This window comes from Lynx rufus, unplaced genomic scaffold (assembly GCF_022079265.1).
Source record: "Lynx rufus isolate CCGP_SWC_20201006 ecotype Redwood Valley unplaced genomic scaffold, mLynRuf1.p SCAF_7, whole genome shotgun sequence".
NCBI classification, from domain to species: domain Eukaryota; kingdom Metazoa; phylum Chordata; class Mammalia; order Carnivora; family Felidae; genus Lynx; species Lynx rufus.
In genome coordinates, this window is record NW_025814889.1 from 111,727,250 (window position 1) to 111,744,261 (window position 17,012).

The following is a 17,012-nucleotide window of genomic DNA, read 5'->3' on the forward strand; positions in this document are numbered from 1 at the left end:
AGAAAATATTAAATCAGATGCTCCCTCCGCATTCCATAAGACAGTACGCAGTAAAGTATACTGTAATAATTAAAAGGCTTGGATAAAAGAAATATGAAACAATTTTAGTCTAGTGATAATTCAAACTTCATGGCCCTAGTTATGTTGGCAAAAGACAGAGAATTTATTTTTTCTTTTAATGTCAGATCTCGACATGAAGTTGTACAGTCGGCAGTGAAGGAATGACTTTGAAGATATTTATCGTTAAGCCTTCTTGTCCTTTCTGTCACCAAATCAAACCACGAGAAAATATTTATTAGGCAGATTATTCACCAAGGAGTAGAATGTCCTCTTCATAAGCTCCCAAATTTATTTTTTTCCACAAAATTGTACAGTAAATATTTATTATTCTGAACCAGGATTTATTTTGCATTAGATGGAAGTGAAAGGAAGGCGGGTGTAGCCAATTCACAGTATAATCGAGATTATAAAGGGAAAGGTTTAAACAGTGGAACAGAACACATTAGAAGTACGCATTTATAAGCCACTGTTGCACTGTCAGTTTCTAAAAATCTATTATTCAACAGTTATTCTCATCTGAATGCCTTCACATATTTAAAAGCAATGCAATCCCACATCTCAAAGAGTCTAGTTAATCAAGATAAGCCTTTCCCATTAGCTTGTTCTAGAGAGATTTTGACTGTATTTTAAACACCTATAATTCAATTAAACTTAAAAGGTAGTGAATTCAGATCTATTGCTTACCTGATGGGCTTGCAGATGGTGGAGGAAAGATGTCTCCCCTGCTTCTCTGCCCCAGCTGTTTTCTCTGTGTGGCCCGCCTCTTGGGTGGAGCCCTGTCCAGCTCTCAAGTCCTGTCCCAGGGGTTTCTCTGCTCTGCATTCTTTTTTTTTTTTTTTTTAATGTTTATTTACTTTTGAGAGAGAGAGAGAGAGAGAGAGAGAGAGAGAAACAGCGCGAGCAAGCGAGGGAGGGACCAAGAGAGAGGGAGACACAGAATCTGAAGCAGGCTCGAGGCTCTGAGCTGTCAGCACAGAGCCTGACATGGGGCTTGAACTGTGAGATAATGACCTGGGCTGAAGTCAGATGCTTAACAGACTGAGCCACCCCAGGCATCCCTGTGCTCTGCATACTTTAACTGTGGATTTCCATTCTTGTTGGAGTTAATACTCCAATGTAGCCTGTCTGGCATGGCTATTGCACTTAACTGCAGTATTATAATTGTTCCTGTATCAGTCTCAGATACTGGGGATTGTGTCTTTTCCACACCTGCCTAGATGCCCAGTGAGGTTTCTGGACCAGGATTTAAAGCATCACTTCGAGTTAGTCACGTGACGGGACTGCTTATTCCTGTAAGCACTGCTTGGCTCTGGTCTGTTCTCTCACTGTCACTCAGCTTGGGTCTTCCATTTGAATCTCTTCCTAGAAGCTGACCTCCATCTCCCTCTCTCTGATGGAGAAATAGCTTTTCTGTTTATGTCCTTCTCTCAACTTATGAGGATCCCACAGAAGAGTGGCTTGGGCCATTGCTGTTTGATTCTACGGCCCTCTGGGGAGATGCCCTTGATCGCATCTTGCTGAGCGATTCAATACACAGCTCTTTTAACTTTTACTTCTTTCTTCAAGGGAGCCTCTTGTGAACCAAGATCCTCTGCTCCTTCCCCTCAGCTGGCCTGGTCACTGAAATTGGTGCGCCATGGTTTACACCTTCATGTGGATTGTTTTTCTTTCTAAATCTGGGTGATGAGATTAACTATAGTTTTCCTTGTCACTACATACTTCCCTTATTTAATAATGAGTGGGGATTAGTCTCAGAATCTAAAATAAAAACCAAAGCTATTTGTATCTGAGAATGTTTCATAACAAATATAATCCAAAAATCTCCCGTATGAATTTGTTTCCAATCCAACGATAAAAGGTTATGTTCCAAACGGGAAAGCGTAAAAAGTTGTTTTCTCGATAACACTATTAGCGATCATTCTTTTGTTCTACCTTCAAATTAACTCAATTAGTCACATGGCAAATCTCAGGAGAACTTTACATTTTTATACATCCTAATAATGCCTCATTTATTTAGTACAGATCCGAGTATGAATTATCTACATCATCTGCTTTCCAACTCCTTTGCACTGTCTCCCTTTCCAGAAACTGGAGAGGAGAGGAGAAGAACATAAAAATGAAATGATGTAATTCAGTCACTTGTTATTTGTATTAAGTAATGTTTTGGAGAAGCCTGAAATTAACAGTTAAAAGAAATTATACATATATCTGTGGATCTGTTTTTCATGGGTCTCCCAGTTCCACAGGTAATCACGAGCCACTGAAGTCTTCCCCAGGTATCCTAAACCACAATAACCTCAACATACATGTTTCAAGGTTGTATGGACTTCAAGGGACAAGCTCTATCCAAGTTCTCCATTCTTTAAAAAAAGGAAAATCAGTATGCAACACACAATACCTTTTCAATGGTCTCTTTAAATTTGCTACAAGCATTGTTGCAAAGCTAATTACGATAAAAAGTTTCTTGAAGTTATTAGGCTATGTTAAACATCGGCATTTAGAAAGCTGTGAATTGCATGTTTCGTAGAAGGAAGAAGTATTGAGGGCTTGTTGACTCTAAGGAGAATTCATTTATATTAATTTCCATTATTTAAAAATTAGGACAAAACTAATAAAACTCTTAAGAGTCCAATATTAGAGAGACAACACTTTAGAGCTAGGTTCAGCCTCAACTTTGTTTTTAGCCAGTACCTTGGGTAAGTCACAATCTCCTGGGGGGTCTTAACTCACTCTTCTACACAATGAAGGAAAGAGAGGATTGTCTGGTCCAACGGGCTGGTTCCTTGTGGCTCTAGCATTTAGGAGCAGCTACTGCCTCCATACAAATGCCTATGGGGCAGGGGCAGGGGCAGGTAACATACACGAGTGAACAAGACCAGAGCGAGAAGAATTTTTGTTGGGAGTGAATCTTGATATTATCAATCTTTCATTATTCCACACTCCATAGCAATAAAAACATTTCACTTTCTTCTTAGTTTTGCTATAAGAGAAACAATAATAAATGGTCACAGATACTAGTAAATGATAGTGGTGTAGAGACCATGGGGATTGGTGGGGACTGTGGCAAACTGGAGAAGATAAAGGACCAAACTATTATCATATGGGACTGAGGGGCTAATGTTGACAGATGCTACCAGTTTGGGTGCTTTCAGGGAAATCTAATGGTCAATGCAGGTAATCAATTAAAAACATTAAACAAAACACCCTATATCGGCCATTACCAATTTGGCAAAACAAAACACTTCAATAGATCAAATGGGGTTGATTGGCTATCAGCTTACGCCACCTGATCTACTTTGTCCCCCTCATTGTACTGGGATCAGCACATATTACATCATTTGCGAATAATACCACTTTAATGAAAGTTCTTCCTACCATAAACCAGAGTATTTACTGAATTCTTTTCCAGGTTGTGCTCTGTACCAGGACTTTCTGACTTTTCATCTTACTTGATTGTCACAATAACCCTGAGACATAGGTGGATATATGATTATCCCAAGTTTACAGGATGAAGTAAGGCCCCTAGAGACCAAATAATATGTCCTACTCACACAACTTATTTTGTTATAATCGAGTCTAAGATATTGACGTGGAAACATTTACAATATTACGCTGAATGAAGAAAAGGTGGCTATAAAAAGTATGCATGATACTTTTTAAACTGCTTTTGAAAACATTTTAAACTGCTTTTTAAAACATTTTTAATGACTGAACATTCTATCATGAAGATATGCCATAACATACATAAACAGGCCTCTACTGTTAAACACAAGTTGCTACTAAAGTCATCTAGGGAATTAGTTTTTTCTTTAAATCATGACTTCATTCACTTATTTAGGGTCATCAGTTGATGGCCTCTATGTCAGTCACGTTATTGGATGCTGTCCTCAAAGGGAAATCTGATTCGTAATGTGTCCGGTAAGCAAGATTTATCTTATATATATTTTTAAAAAGCCACAGGCCTTCTTTGAACTTTAAGCAGGGATTCAGCTCAGCTATGTGGATTTTTAAGGTACTTAAGCCATCACCTCTGAATCAGTGGTCGGGTCCCAACTTACAGCTCAGCCTTTGGGTGGAAAGAAGGTCGGTTCCCCCAGATAGCCTAGTTTGAAGAACTACACAATGTATTACAGTGACCCCCTCAGCCAGAAACTGAGATTTTGAGATTTAGGAACTGAACTTTGAGAGCTATCCTGCTAGCAGGATATCCTTTGGCTACCCTTTGTGATCTATACAGATGACAAAAGGGGGCTCTGCATCTTTTCTCCATTTGCCATTAGAATCGCCAATAACACAATTTCAAAATAACAGCTTCCATGTCGTAGACACAGAGGGATATAAACACATTAGAGGAAAATGACAAAGATGATGATGAAGCTTGAAAGTATATAATTTGGGGGGGCACCTGGGTGGCTCAGTCAGTTGAGCATCCGACTTTAGCTCAAGTCATGATCTCTTGGTTCGTGAGTTCGAGCTCCGCATCGGGCTCTCTGCCATCAGCCTATCAGAGCAGAGCCCACTTGGGATCCTCTGTCCCCTTCCCTCTGCCCCTCCCCCACCGTGCTCTCTCAAAAGTAAATAAATATTAAAAAAAAAAAGAAAGTATATAATTTTTTATCATTCAAGCTAGCACACTTTTGAGTGTGAAAGGGGGAGCTCTTAACACCGACATTGGGATGGCAGGCTTGTACTCAGGCTAAGCCTGGTAACCTGGGGTGTACATAGGGTCCCCCTACTGTTTAGAAGAGTGGTAGAAATTGGAGATGGTTGAGCATGGAAAAGATGGGGATGGAACTTAGAGGGCGGGGGATGTGCAGGCTGCCTTTAGACATTTGGAAAACTCCACGAAGAACTGGTTTGATACGATTTTAATTCTGACACTTGGAGCGACTGGATCATGCTGAAGAAGCTGGACAGTCTGATATAATGGTTTTGTTTGGTTGTTGAGCAGATCCCAGAGTGATTCAAATGCCGGATGATATTAACTGTGTGGCCATACACAAATTTCTTAACTTCTTCATTATATAAGGGGGCTAGAATTATAACGATTTGCTGAGGTAATACAGGAAAGCGAGTGACCCCCGAGGGGGCCTCAATAAATGTTAGTGTATGCATTGTAACTAATGCTGGAAATATTCAAGCATAGGGACAGACCACCAGTTAGCTCATGTTATCTTTTTTGGATAATTGAACTTAGAAATTGTTCTTAGAAATAGAAAAAAATCAGTTAGTAATTTTTTCCAGATATGAAATAAGGTGATTTTATGTAAAGTCTTAAAGAGGTGTACTTTTAAATATTGTATTATAATTTAATACTCATCATAAATGACATTCATTAACACATCAAGTGATAGATGCCATTTACTTTCAACTACGTAAAAAAAGCATAATGTGCTAGAAATACATTTTTTAAAGTTATGTGTTTATTTATGTATTTATTTATTTAGAGAGCACACAGGAGAGGCAGAGAGAGAGGAAGAGACAGAATCCCAAGCAGGCTCCGTGATGACAGCCTGATATCAGCGGGGCTCGAACTCTCTAACCATGAGATCATGACCTGAGCTGAAATCAAGAGTCAGACGCTTAACCGACTGAGCCACCCAGGTGCCCCAGAAATACATTTTTTTTTTAATGGCATATTGCTTGAGTTTGAGACTGTATCTATAAATAGAGATTAGAAATTTCAAAACCAAGTAAGCAATAAGACCTGATATTTGACATCATTTCATTTTGCTTTTATAAAACCAACGAGTTTATTTTAGAATTGGCTAGAATTTTTCATGCCATGTGATAAAGAGGTTTTAGCTTATTAGTAAGCACATTTCAAAAAAATACATTTCAGGTTAGTTTTTAAAGTAAATTAAAAAAAACTAAATTGAATATAATCTATACACACTCTCTTCTTAACATTGATTTTTAAAGTACTGGAAACAACCTGATATTTGAAAGCATTTTGTCCAAGCAAGTAGACTCTGGTACTGAACATCATCTTACTGGGCAAATTTATACAAAATTATCATGTTTTTTGATTAGCTACTTGCATTTCAGCATCGTAGTTCTCAATGTTTCCTTCTACTTAACCAGTACTTCCCAGACTTTGGCTGCATATTAGAATCATGTGGGAAATTAAAAAAAAAAAAAAAAAAAAACAACCCTCATGGCCAGGCCACATCTTTGTCCACACTGCCTGGGACTGGAGTCTGGTACCAGGGTGTTTTAAAACTCCTCAGGTGACTTCAATGTGCAGCAGTTTGGGAAATAATGCATTTATCCCATAGTCCAGTATGGGGATACAAATATGACCAGGAACCAAAAAAGCAATTCCAACTAGGTAATGGTCCCACGCTCCGAACATCTAGTGGTGTTCCACTGAATGAAAACAAAGTTAACAAAACCTAAATGACTAGGTCACTAGTACACTCATCTGGCCTCTGCCTCCTAGATGTGCAAGAGGCCAGCAAGCTGCTTCTTTTTAAAAGGGAAAATGTTTCTACTGACTAAAAACAGAGGGAAAAAAGGAAACGGAAGCAAACACGTATAATGAGGTGAATCTTCAGGGTAATCTTCACAGGCCTTAGGTGTTTATGAACCAGTTGGGGCTTAAGGGTCCTTTCAACTCAGAATCTTCTACTTAAACCAATTTATTGGGAGAGGCAGGAACAGGTTTTCACAGAATTGTTTCTGTTGCTATTGAGTGAATAGCGCCATCTTGCATTGCCCTTATAATTGTGAAAGTGCTTTCATGTTTCCAAGTTCACCTGAATATCCAAAAGCGAGGCAGGAATTGTAATACAATCCTGTTGAGGAAAACAAAGTTTCAAAATATTAAAAACTGGTACAAGACGGAGTTGGGACCAGAACCCAGGTCTGCTGACTCACAGGCAAATGCTCTTTGGACATAATACTGCCTCTGTCTGAAGAGAGACCCACTGTTGGAGCTTCAGCACTGTCCTGGAGAGGCGATTTTCCTCTGAAAATAGCACTCTTCACCATTTCTCGCTTACATGTCAATTGTGTTGACTGGCTGGTGCATGTGCTGTGAAGAGGTAGGAAGTGCAAGAGGGGCCGGGAACAGGGCGAGAGTTTCAAGGAGGAATTTACAGGAGAGGGAAGAACACAGAGGATGAGCTCATAGCAGAGGAGAGAGGGGCAGGTGACAACGATGAGGCCAAAGACTTGTGAAGGAGCAAATAAAGAGCCATTCAAAAGCTTATTGTTTAATCATCTATTTTTTGAGGAGGGGAGGGGTGATGTGGGCTAAGGGGTCATTTAGGAAGGTTTGGATTATGTGACGGATAGATTGGTGATGGGAGAGGTGGAAGGTAGGGATATAGAGAGAACCGTTGAGAAACCTAAGTGAATGCGTCTGAGGTGAAGAGTGAACAGACTAGGGTAGTAAGAGTGAAAATAAAGACTGTCCAAAGAGCACCTGAGGGGCACGTGGGTGGCTCAGTCGGTTAAGCATCTGATTCTTGGTTTCAGCTCAGATCACGAAATGACGGTTCATGAGGTCAAGCTGCATGTAGGGCTCTGTGCTGACAGCATAGAGTCTGCTTGGAATTCTCTCTGCCCCTAGTGCACTCACTCTTTCTCTCTCAAAATAAATAAACATTAAAAAAAGAGCACCTGAGGGGCGCCTGGGTGGCGCAGTCGGTTGAGCGTCCGACTTCAGCCAGGTCACGATCTCACGGTCCGTGAGTTCGAGCCCCGCGTCGGGCTCTGGGCTGATGGCTCAGAGCCTGGAGCCTGTTTACCATTCTGTGTCTCCCACTCTCTCTGCCCCTCCCCCGTTCATGCTCTGTCTCTCTCTGTCCCAAAAATAAATAAACGTTGAAAAAAAAAAAAAAAAAAAAAAAAAGAGCACCTGAAGCTAAGAAAGAACTATTAGGAACAAAATAGGAAAGGTAGTAGATAGCATTTCAAGACATCATCCATTTCTGGATCTGATGGCCATTTTTGTGTAAAAAACATTTTTTTTTTTTTTCCAAGTAGGCTCCATGCCCAACGTGGGGCTTGAGCTTCCCACCCTGAGATCAAGAATCACGTGCTCTACCGACTGAATCAGCCAGGTAATTAGTGATATCCTAATTGGTTGAATGACTGGATTAAGTGTACATTAATAATTCTGCATTATAGGTAAAGTGCAAAGTAAGGCAAAGGGTGGTTGGCAGACATGTCTTTCAGTTTTGTTGTGAAATAGTGGTTTCCATAAAGGGGTAGAAGGAACGCAAATCACTGTGTTGGGCAACATTAAAGCTGAGAAGAGTTGAGAAAAAAACTAGATGATAAAATTATTAGTCAAAGTAATAAGGGCTGACTAAAACAATAGTTTAATATAGACATAAACTCGTTTGTGGGGATGCCAAACCAGTAACAAAAGCACAAGGAGAGGCTGCTAAAATGTGTGAAAAACAAACAAACAAACAAACAAACAAACAAACACACCACAGGACTGATTGACCATGAGAGGTAGAATGGAAAAGGCATGTTCTAGAGTCAGGCCATGCCTTGACTCCTTTTGGGTGACAGGAAATGGACAGGTTCTGAGAAAAATGCAAAGGTTTGGAATAAATGCAATGAAGGAAGAATGACCCTAAAAAGAATGAGAGACCAATTAAAGGTTGGTTTGAACATCAGTGATGAAAACCAGGAAATGAGTGTGAATTTTTTGGTCACCAGCGAGTTTGTGAGCACACTCTGAAGCTGAGGACAGATACAAAGTTAAAGGTGCTTCAGATTTAGGTACCAAGATAGTGAAATGTCAAGGAGGCAAAGCCATCTAGGTCAATGAGAGAGCGGGAGTGAGGTAGCCAACTCAAGTGCGTTGGTCAGGATGGAATCTGTGAAGGTTAGTAGGCTAACAAAGACTGGAAGACGCTGCAAGAAATGAAAAGACTAGCAATCATCCCTATTAGTATACAGGGTAAGTTAGTAGGTGTAAAGAGCTTAAAAATTTTTTTTTTAATGTTTATTTATTTTTGAGAGAGAGAGAGAGAGAGAGACAGAGTGAAGCGGGGGAGGGCCAGAAAGAGAGGGAGACACAGAATCCGAAGCAGGCTCCAGGCTGAGCTGTCAGCACAGAGCCCAACGCGGGGCTTGAACCCATGAACCATGAGATCAGGACCTGAGCCAAAGTCAGACGCTTAACAAACTAAGCCACTAAGGTGTTCCTAAAGAACTTTTAAAAGCAAGGGAAATTTAAGGTGCCAAATATAATCCTAGAGACCAAACAGCTGAGAGATGGCCATCTTCTATCTGTGACCATGCTGCTGAATAACAGAGCAAAAGCAAAGGCTACTGTGATCCATGCGGGAAACTGCAGCTAGCCTAAAGCAAATGAGGAAAATACGTAGGTTCTCCAGGGTTGACTGTCAAAATGATGGTAGTCTTGTGTCATCTCAGAAAGCAGGACAAGCACGAAGTTAGAAAAGGTAAAGGAGTCTACAGGCTCTTTAGAAGGGGGCTACAAAAAGGCAGAAAAAGCTAAATTGGAATGAAATGAGTCTAAAAAGGTTAGCTTCCTAACTGGTTTCCTAACCTCCAGTCTCTCTCTCCAGAGCAGTCAGTGATCCTTTCAGAGGTCAGATTATGTTGCTGCTCTGCTCAAAATCATCCACTGGTTTCCCAACTCAGCCTAAAAGCCAGAGTTCTTGCCAAGGCTTAGAACTGTAAGATTAGGCCTAGCCTCCCATTACGTGCCCAAGCTTGCCTCCTACCACTTTCCCAACTGGCTCACTGCTCTCAAGCTACAATGGCCTCCTTGTGTCCTCTCACACTTGCCAAGCATTATTTACCGGAACCTCTCTCTGGGAGTCTCTTCCAGACAACCAACTGGCTCCTTCCCTTCCTTCAGGTTTCTGCTGAAACGTCACCTTATCTAAGACAATGTCTCTGACCCTACTCTAGAACACAGCACTGTTCCCTACCAGGTGACAGAGGTCTCTTACTATAACATAAACTCTGAGGGGAAGGGCCCGACTTGGTTCCCCCAAGTCTAGAACTGTTTGAATCCCCCAGGCCAGGTACCAAGTATGTGTTGAATGAACGAATGAATGGCAAACAGGAAATGGGAGATAAAAAGCATGAAAGCGGGTGGCAGTTAAGAGAATTTTGGGTGACAGGAAATGGGGGACAGTCAGTAGTGTTTGTAGGAGTCCCAGACTCAGGAGACTTGGTATGGCTTCACTTGTTACAATTTCTCCTCTCCCCCATCACACCTCACACGTTGAGACCAAGCTCACGTCTCCAGCAGTGAGAAAGCGAAAGATGAACAATTCTAGCTACTACACACCCTCCTCAGAGGGTCTGAAGCTAAATGAAAGAGCAAGCTTATGAATTAGAATACCAGATACATGAGAAACACCCTCATTTCAATTGCTAACCTCAGATATCATCAGTCTCCCTAGGGTCTCATTCTTACTTTTTTACACTCATTCGCAAGCTATTCGTGAAGGTATGACTTAGACTATTTATGATCTCAAAGCAGCCTAACAGAAAAAACCTGCTTTCATTTATTTTATCTTGATTCATTAAGATAAATGTTACCTTAAAGACTATATAAATTAGTAAGCATCTCATTTTTAGACTACAAGGGTGGCCAGTTGATTATTCATAAACCATAAACAACATCAATGTAAAATGGTATTAAAATAGTAGTGAAGGGGTGCCTGGGTGGCTCAGTCGGTTAAGTGTCTGACTTTCGACTCAGGTCATGATCTCGTGGCTTGTGGGTTCGAGCCCACAAGCTCTGTGCTAGCCTGGAGCCTGCTTCAGATTCTGTCTCTCTGTCTCTCTCTGCCCCTCCCCCGTTCGTGCTCGGTCTCTCAAAAAGAAACAAAAACATTTAAAAAACAGTAGTGGAATAATGGCTGCAATTTTTATTTTAAGAATTGCACATTTAAAAAGGGCAAAATAATTTTTCAAAAAATGCAAAAGTAGGTAGGTCCTGTTTCACAAATTTCAAGAAAAATGCACAGTATATCATCAATGTGATAAACTTACTTTCATTCCAAGTTATTTGGGAAATAGAGCAGTGACCTGTTAATAGGTTATTTATGGAACTTAGAATATAGGTGTATTCTAACATATCTATCTTAAAAGTAAAGAATCACAAAAGTCTCTAATGGAAGTATGCTAGTAAAAGCGCCATTCTACTGAGTTTAATTTTGACTCTTCAGTTACAGGAAGTCTGAGTAAGGAAGGCATGGGTTATGCATCTTAATTGGGGACCCTTTACCTCAGTCTCTTGAGTGATCCTCCAGGATGTTCTTGAAGACTATCTCTGGAGCATTTGGTATGAGAAAAGTACAACACTGGAGGACTTTAAAGTTAAGCCCAGAATTTTAGGCGCTGGGCCCTGACTCAGGTTAGCAACGTGCTAGTACGGCAGAAAAGACCCACCAGCCTGGGCTCTTGAGAAGGTCTGCGTTAAGTGTGAATCCCTGGCGTGCCATGTGACCTTAAACTCCTTAAGCCTGTTTCCCTGTATGTAAGATGGCAGTAGTCATACACGGCTATTTACATAATCTACACAACGTGCTTAGCATATTTAATAATAAATTAAATATTAGTTTATGTGTGATGATATTCCTTTTAATACCTAAGGAAAGTTATCAGTGCTTACACTTCATGATCTGAAAAGCAATTTGGAAATTATGCGGTCCTTGTAACCCTGCCTTAAATTAAGAATCTCAGGGTCTTCCTGCAATGAACCCATAGCTGGACTTGGGTTAATACAGATTCTGGAAACAGTTTTCCTAGGATATGGTGCTGGTGAAGAAAGCTGTGCCAAAGATGGATGCTGTATAAGCACATAGGCACATTTCTTATTTTAATTGCCTACTTTGGAACAATTAATATTACATAGTTCAACAGTGATACTTTGGATTCAGAGAACACAGATTAGACGCGTCTACGTTTAGCAGAATATCTGGAGGCTGAAGTGTTTTTCTAAAAGAGGGAAAATGTTAAAGAAGTAGTTAAGCTGAAAAGCATAAAAGTAAACTCCCAATTGAGAGTTTCAGGGACGAAATTATTGGTCTGTTGAAAAGGAAACTACATTATAAGGATAAAGACAATTCCTTTTTTGAAATCTAGTCATGAGAGAAGTACAGGAATACAGTCACAACTTCTTCCTGCATGAAATGCTCTTTACGGTATTATTATAGTGCTTATTCTAAAAGAAAGATTATTTTTCAAGAATCTTACAAAGATTAGTTTTTAGTTAGATGGTACTAATTATGCTAATAAAAGTATATATACACACACATATGTATATACACATACATGTATATATGTGTATATACATATGTGTATACACACACATACACACACACATATATTTTTGGCCTACAAATGAGTGCAACATCGTAATTTAAAAACAAAGGTTGGGATGGCATTTGGACACAGAATCTGAAGGGTAGCAGAGGTTAGAAGAACATCGCAGCTGCAATAGGACAGTTATCTAAAGACACAGGGAAGCAAAAATATCAACAAAGACTTACAGAAACTCCCCTTTCTTACTTAATTTTACAAAGGGAACTTAATCCTAATACATGACACATATATAAAATCTAACTTGACAAAATGGAAAACATCTCAGATCATGTCATAAATGTGGTACTTACAAATACTCAATAATTTACTAATAATTTTTACTAATGGAAAAATAATCACTTAAAGTTCAGTATTTCAACAAAGTTGCCGATTTATGTGAATAATTTATTATAAAAATCAACTAAGGGCAATTTGATTAATTTTGTTACCACAGAGTTCAGATAATTGCTATTGACAATTTAGATCATTTAATGAAAAAAAGGAGCTCTAACAGTTATTGTGAAAAACTAATCTTTTCTAAAACCAAAACATTACACGCTCATAGACTGTAGAAATGATCTAATGTTGCTGCAAGGATTGAAGACCATGGGTAGAAGAGTTAAGGACAAGATACCCACTTTTGGTCTAGGGGCAAGGTCATGTGTATTAGAATATCGATTCCGTTGTAACACAACCACAACATTTCAAGTACATTACAGCATTTTCATTAACCAGATTTTCAAAATTTCAAGTAGAAAAAAGTAATTCCAAAATATGATGTTCTGATCAGTTCCAATATTCAAAAAGTTCAGTCCCCATTCAGAAACAGATAAACAGTATATTTATTAAATGAGTTAAGACAAATAAACTTTACAAATAGACAAATAATAAAAGGCTCAGTGGCTAAAATAGATGGTAAGCATCATTGAAAGAAATCAACACCATCACGGTATCTCAGTTGGCTTACACGTGTAAAAAGAAATTTTCAAAGAGCAATTTCACAGAAATGAAGCCAGTTTTTTTTTTTTCTTATAAACAAATCATCATTTCTTGGTTCAAAACTGACATCTGTTATGAAAATTACCATATCACATATTTGTAAGATGACAAGGAGTAACTCATCTTCAAAGTGCAAGTAAGTCTATTTACAACCACAAAAAAGGCAATGATGAGGAGAAAAGGAGTTTTAAAAAATATACAAAGATTAAAAACATTTGGGATGCAAAATTAAACAATTTTTTGGTTAGAGGATAAAAGAGAAAAAGTGATTGAATTACAGATGCTGATTTCAGCTATACATACTATATAATGGGATCCAAGATCTTGAACAGCTTGCTTGCATTTTTTTCTACTTACATAATGCTCTGGAAATTTCTGGTAGAAATTACAGTGTCTCAAAGAGAGAAATACACACTAAGCATGTCTTGCTACTAATTCATGGATGTCATAAGACCCGTTTATGGATTAGAGTTGGTGTAAAAAGCCATTGCCTTGAGTTGAAAAATGAATACTGTAAGAGCTCAATACAAATCCTCCAAAGCACATGCACGTCTAAATCTTTTGGTAATTACATTCATATTTAAGCATAACCAAAATAAAAAAGAAAACTAAAAACATTTCCCTTTTCTCTATTCCCTATGCCTTGTAGGCTCTCCAGTTGCTAGGGTCAATTTTTAGAGTTGAAAGGGTTCTTCGAGATAGTCTAGTCCACCACCCTCATTTAGGGTAAATGATTTTCCCAAGGTCATGCAGCACGTTAATGGCAAAACCAAGACTAGAAACCAGGCTGTGACTCCTAGCCTCGTATGCTTTCCAGCATATCATGCTACCTCTTTTTACAGTATGATTCACTATAAATACCTGATGAATAAATGTACAGTTACAAATGCTGACAGAGCCAATGTGTTTCTAAGACTTGCAGAGGATTACTGCAAAGGATTGATGGAGAGAAAAAGATTCTCCTCCACCCACCAAAAATATCAAGCACCGTCAAACTAAACGTTTCTTTGCTAGGTCAGCATGCTCAGATGTCATAGTCCTCGTAAACTTTATGTCAGCCTGAGGATTGTATACCTGGTGAAATCTGGGCCCTAACACAACGCCAGTTCCTAAAAGGTAAAGACAGAGGCAAAAAAGGGGAGAAGGTAGACAAAAGAAACAAAGACTGAAAGAACCCAATTGGCTTAGAGATAGGCATTCATTCCAGTATATGGTTTACTGTTATATCTAAGTATGTATGTTTTAGGACCTTTTTCCACCTTTTCATATAAATCTCATTTTACCTAATTTGTTATTTGGCCACTTACAAATTAAAATAAATGTATCAAAGATAATGGTGATAATTATTATTTTCTTAGACTGTGAGACTATTTTAGACAAACTAAATTCTATGAAGAATATGTCAAATGGTGATTCTATTAGATTACCACTGGGGATCTATACCACAAGCGGTATTTCATGGGGCTGTTACCATCTTGAAATTCATTCCAATTGTGGTTAAAGAGAACAGACTGATGCACCATATATGCAGAATTAAGTAAAGAAGCTGCAATTTCTTTTTAAAAAAACATTGCCGTGTATTTATTTAATAAAAGGGCATATTTATGTTTACAAACAAGTTTCAAAAACAAAAGGAAAAACACGTATGCTTCCACCTGTTAACCTTTTTCAAAATGCCAACAGCCCTCATGCTGTATGAAGGTTTCTAAGGATTTATTAGAAAAATCAATACAGTTCACTCACAGTTCACCAAGACATCACTGAACTAACATGTTTAGACAAAAACAAAAAGGACTAAGGTTCTCTTGTAGTTTGATAGTTTGATTTAATTTGATTTGCCTGAAATAACAAAAGCATTTCAAGCATCTTTCATTATGTAGTTGATGTCCCACATTAAACAATCTACTAAATTCTGAACAAAGGTTATTAGCAAGTTTTCAAAAATTTTAAAAATTAAACAGTTGTTTCAAAACCATTAAGTAGTAAATGTATTTAAGAAACTAATTAGGACAGATGCCATAACTTCATTAAACACCACTGCTCATGTTTTTTTGTTTTGTTTTGTTTTGTTTTTTTGTTTTTTTTTTAAACAAAGCATTAGTGTTATCTATTTGGCTATTAGTATTAGCAATTTATCTACAATATTTAACAAGGTAAATTGTAGGCAAAAATTTAGTACAGTTTCAATAGAAACACCCCTTTTTGTTTTCCTGAAAATACAGCAGTATTTGAAGGACTAATTTTTCTCTGCATCAGTTATAAGGAAGCTTCCCATCTATGAACAGGAACAAAAAAAGTATCTACAAACCTTGTAAACAGATCTGTATCATTTATAAACATAAATAATCCAAATTATTAACAGCCAACAGCAGAAATTAAAGTATCAATTCAATGATCCAGGGTTTTGCTCGCTGTACCCTCCCCCTCTCCCATCAAGGACTGAGATAAACTAACGCTCTGCTAATACACTGTTCAGGACCATTCTTAGGTACTACTGATGATCCACAGGTCAGCATATGCTGAGTTTACTGTTTATCTGTCAGTTCGTTTCTCCCACCCCCCAAAAAGCACCCTCAGTCTGGCAGAAAGCTTTGCTTTTTTTTTTTTAAAAAAATAAATCTACATTCGTACAAGTGTGTCTTCTGTTGAAGTCCAAAGACAAGAATACAATCTTGTCCATCACAATATGTGAAAAGACCCAGTTTCAATTTGTTTCTTTACAATGCAGCTAGTGTGTTAACATTCAGCTTACAATCAGAGTGATGTTTCCAAACTATGTAGTGGGCTTCCTGGGGATGAAGAGGTAGCAGACTTGTTCATTTCTATTGTAAGGTGAATCCCGCTGTCAACAGCATTGTTATTTTTGTTGGGAGAGGGTGGAGGACTGGAGTTACGTTTTGTAGGAGCATCATCTTCAGCATCAGTGTCATCAATAAGGGGGATATGAGGCTCTGAATCTTCTATCCTAAACTCAGGATGTGTCATAAAGTTGTGAATCGAACTTCTTGATTCCGGTTTTTCTAACCCTTCGTATAAAGAACTACGAAATGCATTCACCACTCGAATCTGTAAATATCAGAAAACATAGAAAGATGTCAGTATGCTATTTGCCTAATTTAAAAATGGTTCATTTATGAGTTTGAATCCACAAACAGCTAGGTATGAGTGAATCATATTTGCATGTAATGCAGTGGGACTTGCAATACACTGTAAAAAAAATGAATATTTTAGTAGGACACTACAGAACAACAAAACCACATACGCTAAGAATTAAGAGTTACAGAATTCAAAGTAATACTGACTGAGAAAATCTCATGGTCACTGGCTAAAAATTTAATAGCCATTTTATAGGACTTTTTTTCCCTAAGAAAACAAACACAAACAAACAAACAAAAACTTAATCATACACAAGCTTTAGCTGAGTTTTAAAATTAAAAAAAAATGTAATTTTTGAAAACAATTCAAGTAAGTTAAACAAAGTCAAGCACAGAGGGTTACTATTTATCATGCTAGGAATTAGGGGGTCACCGACTATGAAAAAGCCAAGCAAATATAAGCTGAATGCCACAATGAACTCACATCTACCCCACTAGTCCATTAATTAAAAAATAAAAATAAAGACAAAACCCAAATAAATA

The 17,012-nt window shown here is 38.3% G+C and overlaps 1 protein-coding gene across 3 annotated transcripts in view; it reads right to left on the minus strand.

Moving 5' to 3' along the window:
- Positions 1 to 13,193: 13,193 nt before the first annotated feature.
- The window catches only part of ATP2B1 (ATPase plasma membrane Ca2+ transporting 1), a 130,258-nt gene continuing 126,439 nt past the window's right edge, over positions 13,194 to 17,012 (minus strand). For all 3 annotated transcript variants that reach the window (XM_047066560.1, XM_047066559.1, XM_047066562.1), the window contains one exon: positions 13,194 to 16,440. In XM_047066560.1, the coding sequence (XP_046922516.1) occupies positions 16,129 to 16,440 (312 nt within the window). In that variant the 3' untranslated portion in view covers positions 13,194 to 16,128. The remainder of the gene's footprint in view (positions 16,441 to 17,012) is intronic.